General features: G+C 49.1%; 2 protein-coding genes across 2 annotated transcripts in view; one reads left to right on the forward strand and one right to left on the reverse strand.

The window, feature by feature from the left end:
- NDUFB10 (NADH:ubiquinone oxidoreductase subunit B10) overlaps positions 1-1,217 on the forward strand; it is a 1,532-nt gene extending 315 nt beyond the window's left edge. The window contains exons 2-4 of the mRNA XM_035895943.1: positions 110-367; positions 721-860; positions 987-1,217. Coding sequence (XP_035751836.1) covers positions 110-367; positions 721-860; positions 987-1,087 — 499 coding nt within the window. The 3' untranslated portion in view covers positions 1,088-1,217. The remainder of the gene's footprint in view (positions 1-109; positions 368-720; positions 861-986) is intronic.
- A 424-nt stretch (positions 1,218-1,641) lies between these two features.
- On the reverse strand, positions 1,642-4,358 carry RPS2 (ribosomal protein S2). The gene is made up of 7 exons (XM_009640427.2): positions 4,293-4,358; positions 4,149-4,238; positions 3,728-3,835; positions 2,973-3,146; positions 2,731-2,890; positions 2,156-2,247; positions 1,642-1,782 (listed from the first exon to the last, which is right to left on the reverse strand). The coding sequence occupies exons 1-7, from the start codon at positions 4,356-4,358 to the stop codon at positions 1,702-1,704; spliced, it is 771 nt and encodes a 256-aa protein (XP_009638722.1). The 3' UTR covers positions 1,642-1,701.
- Positions 4,359-4,378: the final 20 nt, after the last annotated feature.

The following is a 4,378-nucleotide window of genomic DNA, read 5'->3' on the forward strand; positions in this document are numbered from 1 at the left end:
AGCCGCGAGGCGGCGGCCGCGGGGGGGGGGGCCAGCAAGGACACAGGGACGTGGGACACAGACCAGACCCCGGCACGGACACTGGGACAGACACGGGACACAGATAAAGCCATGGCACGGACAGAGACACATGGGGCAGGGAACACCGAGCTGGACACACACGGGAACGGGGTCCCCTCGCGAGTCGTGGGCTGGGGGGGGTACCTGACCACAGGGCTGTCGCTGCAGAGTGGATCGAGCGCCAGCAAAACAAGAACAAGTTCTACTATTACCACCAGAAGTTCCCCCGCGTGCCCGACCTGAGCGAGTGTCTGGAGGGCGACTACCTCTGCTTCTTCGAGGCTGAAGCACAGTGGAGGAGGGACAGGTACGGCTGTCACCAGGCTGCCCTCAGGCCAGTCTGCCCTGGGAACCGCAGTGCTGTGCTCGAACTCACAGCATTTTCGTGGCGTTTGGGGCATTAAGGCATGACCTCCTGCCTGTTCTGTTACAGAACACCCATTTCAGAGTCATGCTGTCCCCTGCAGCACACCTGAACCTGGCAGGGTGGCATTAGGACCCGCCCTCCTGCACTGCCTGGTTCCTACAGCCCTGCCGCAGGAGACCAGGATCCTGTAAAAACCCAGAGCTGACCTTCCACAGCATACAATCACCTCCCTTTGTTCAGCTTTTCTGTCATCTCTTGGCTGTGGTTACATCTGTCATTATCCTTCCCCACAGGATGGTCGATCAGGAAATCGTGGAGATAGTCCGGGAGAGGCTTGGCGCATGCAAGCACAGGGAAGGACCCAACCAGTTCCAGAACTGCGCCAAGGAGATGGAGCTGCTGGCGCAGGTCACCAAGGCCTACCAGGACAGATGTAAGTACAGCTGCTGCATGCTGCTGCAACTGCAACCAGGGAAAGAAGGGGCCTGAGCCCCAGATGCTTATATTTTTTTAGCTGCTATGGGGCAGGCACTCTTCAGCCATTTGCTTTCTTTTTAAGATGGTGATCTTGGTGTCCATGGAAATGCAAGGACGTGCCTGATGAAGCAGAAGCACAGGATGATGGAGGAGAGGAAGGCACAGGCAAATGCATCTCAGTAGATGTAAATGGTTAGCACCTCCCTCCGTGGCACTCGTATCGAATACCGCATGTTGCGTCTTTGAACTGTGATGCTGTTGGCCTCTACAATAAACGCACAGCCCAGACATCTGCCATACAACTAGAGTCTAGACTCATTCTTTGGAGAGATCTGCAAATGCTTAACAGAATTCTTCCTTTTTCAGCTCTGTGTTCATCTTTGAATTCCAGCTGATCATTCCCATCCTCTAAAGCACGGTCAGCCCCTGGCTGCATTAGCTGGTATTTCGCCCCCTCAGGACCTCTCCCCCACACATCCTTGAACCTCTAGAAACACCATTACTGCTCTGCCCAGCCCCAGCAGAGAATTCCCTCTGTGAGGGTAAAGATTACCCGCTATAGGACAGCACGTAATCTGCAGCTCTGGTTCTAGACCCCATTCAGGATTAATACATGATTAACAAGGATTAGTATAATCTAACATACTATTTCATTCAACAGATGTTCAGGACCATGGACATGAACCTACTCAAATCTCCAGCAGAGATTTAATCCACCCAATGCATTAACTGCCCCGCCCAAGCCAATCGCAATTTCTTGTTCACTGATCACTTTATTGTCTTGTACAAAACCCACTTTAAGTCGTCGCCACAGCAGCTGCCTGGGTTCTCTGCACAGAGACTCTGGTGTGGGTCTTTGCCAGATGATCAGTGAACTCCTGCAAAAAAAAAAAAAAAAGATCTTATATAAAAAGTATTTTTATTTTCTTAAGGCACTACTACAGGTTTCTCAGCACTGCATCCCTTTCCAGCCAGGTGTGTATGTGACTGGGGCATTTCAGATACAACTGATTTTTAACTTAGTATTTCAGACCTTTCCTCCTCCCATTTCATTTGTCCATGAAAAGCTGTTTTCAAGTATTACTCAAAACAGCATGCTGAAAAAAAATAAATTACATCTCCCTGGCAGTCGGCTCTGACCACAACTCCACTCTCTCCCATTATTAACATGCCAATTCTTTGGGTGCAGCACCTGAATTTTACAGGTACAAAGGGCAAGATTTGCGCTGCCACTTGCAGAAATACCCTTACCTGGTAAGGAGACTTGGTGAACACTGTCTCTTTCCAGAGATCGGGGGTCAGGTAACTGTAGGTCTTGGAGATGGCATCGAAGGTGGCCTTAGCTGGGGACAGAAGTCAAATGCTGCACAGCACAGCCACAGAACCCTGCTCGCCAGCACCCACCCCCGCGGCTCCACAGATGTAGGATTTAGGAAGAAACAGGGAGACCACAGCAGGGTCTCTCTGACATCTACACAAAACTCACGTTTCTTTTTCTCTCCATTTACGACAATTACACTACTTCAAACAAGTGCAATCGCGCAGATTGGGAGATTTTTTTTTTTTAAAATACCAAAGCACTTCTTAAAAAAAATCACTTTAGACAATTTTTTGTAATTAACTTTTGCGGAACTTCAGGATCACCTACAGCACAACTAACCTGCACCACAAAAGGTATCAGCAGAAGTCTTTGCTTCCGCTTGCCTGCTGGAAGCTTTTGATTCAACACAGATTAAAGACTACAGAAACAGGTATGTTGCGTCCCTGCCGATGACGAAACCAGCCACACATACAGCTACGCTATGACAGGAAAGCCTGAAGCTTACCGAAGTTGCCAAGGGTGGCAGTGCAGCCTCTGGCTGAGGTGTAGCAGTCATCGATGCCAGCCATCATCAGCAGCTTTTTGGGGACAGGGGCGGACACAATCCCTGTACCACGGGGAGCCGGGATCAGACGCACCAGGACAGAGCCGCACCGGCCGGTGACCTACGCAAACACAATGGTTACAGCTCCCCAGGCACCCTCTACAGCACCGTCACCAAGACCAGGCCCAGCAAGTCACTCTCACCTTGCAAGGCACGGTGTGGGGCTTGCCGATCTTGTTCCCCCAATAACCTCGTCGTACAGGTACGATGGATAATTTGGCCAAAATGATCGCCCCACGAATAGCAGTAGCAACTTCTTTAGAGCATTTAACACCAAGACCGACGTGGCCATTGTAGTCCCCGATAGCAACAAAAGCCTAGGATGGGAAGAAAATTTTTCAGCAGTGGCTGTGCTTGCGCGGGCACGCTCTCTCAGCAGATCACAGACCATCAGGCTCTCACCAAGGATAACCCCAGATGTGTGTTCAGCAGTTGGCACCAAGAAGCCCATTTTTCCCCTTAGAGCTCATCCTTCCATCAAAATCAGCTATGGTTGGAGAAGTGAGATTCAGATCCCTACTACAGCCTCCTAAATGGTCAAAATTCCCTGCAATTTCCAAGCAGCATTCCCTCTTCACACCCAAGACTTCTCCCTCCACCACACCTCAACACAGGCAGCACAGCTGTACAAGTGCAACTTAATTTGGTGCTAGGGCTGTTTCAAATAACATCTGAATCTATTGCTAGGGGTTTAAAAATAATACAAACACTCTGTAAGCTACACAAGCTAACCCCCATGCCAACATATTTACTACTTACTACTTAAGAAAATCAACTGATTATTGCTATTTACTAAGAAAATAAATGTATTTAATTTAATTTATTAGTATGATACCAAAAGAGCAGCTTACAAACCACATAAACTTTTCAAGGTAAGAGAACAGAAGAAAAAGGCTACCTTAAACCTGGTACGCTGACCAGCGCGGGTCTGTTTCTGGACAGGCATGATCTTCAAAACCTCATCTTTCAGAGAAGACCCCAGGAAGAAATCGATGATCTCTGACTCCTGCAAGAGTCATTTAATCACACAAGGCTGCACTTTTTAAACCAAGCTCAGCTATTAAGGCTCCTACATTTCAACGATCCTATACAAAGGTATTTTAAATAATAGGTACTTTAACATGGTAAATTTTGCAGGCATAAGCTTATTCCAGCTCGCTAGACGTTCCAACACTGCGCAAGTTGAAAAAGGCAACGTGCATAACCCACCACGCTTCACTAGAATCAACTGCACTGGTCCTCCGCTTCCGATTTGTGTCTTTATCCTCTGCATTTCAGATCAAGACCCTGCTGCACGTTAAGCACCTACCGCAGCTTACCTTGATCGGAAGCGAGAAGAGGTAGATCTCCTCAAGAGACTTGATTTTCATATCCTTGACCAGGCGACCAAGCTTGGTGACAGGAATCCACTAGGAAAGAAAGACCGTGGAAAAGGGTCAACCAGCAGCACCAGCTGCCAGCACCCACGGGAACCGGCTCGCTTTCTGCTCCGGCTTCCAGCAGACACAGCCTGTGACGGCCCCGCGCATCCCCGGGAACCATTTACTTA

Source organism: Egretta garzetta, unplaced genomic scaffold (genome assembly GCF_000687185.1).
Source record: "Egretta garzetta isolate BGI_Z169 unplaced genomic scaffold, ASM68718v1 scaffold426, whole genome shotgun sequence".
NCBI classification, from domain to species: domain Eukaryota; kingdom Metazoa; phylum Chordata; class Aves; order Pelecaniformes; family Ardeidae; genus Egretta; species Egretta garzetta.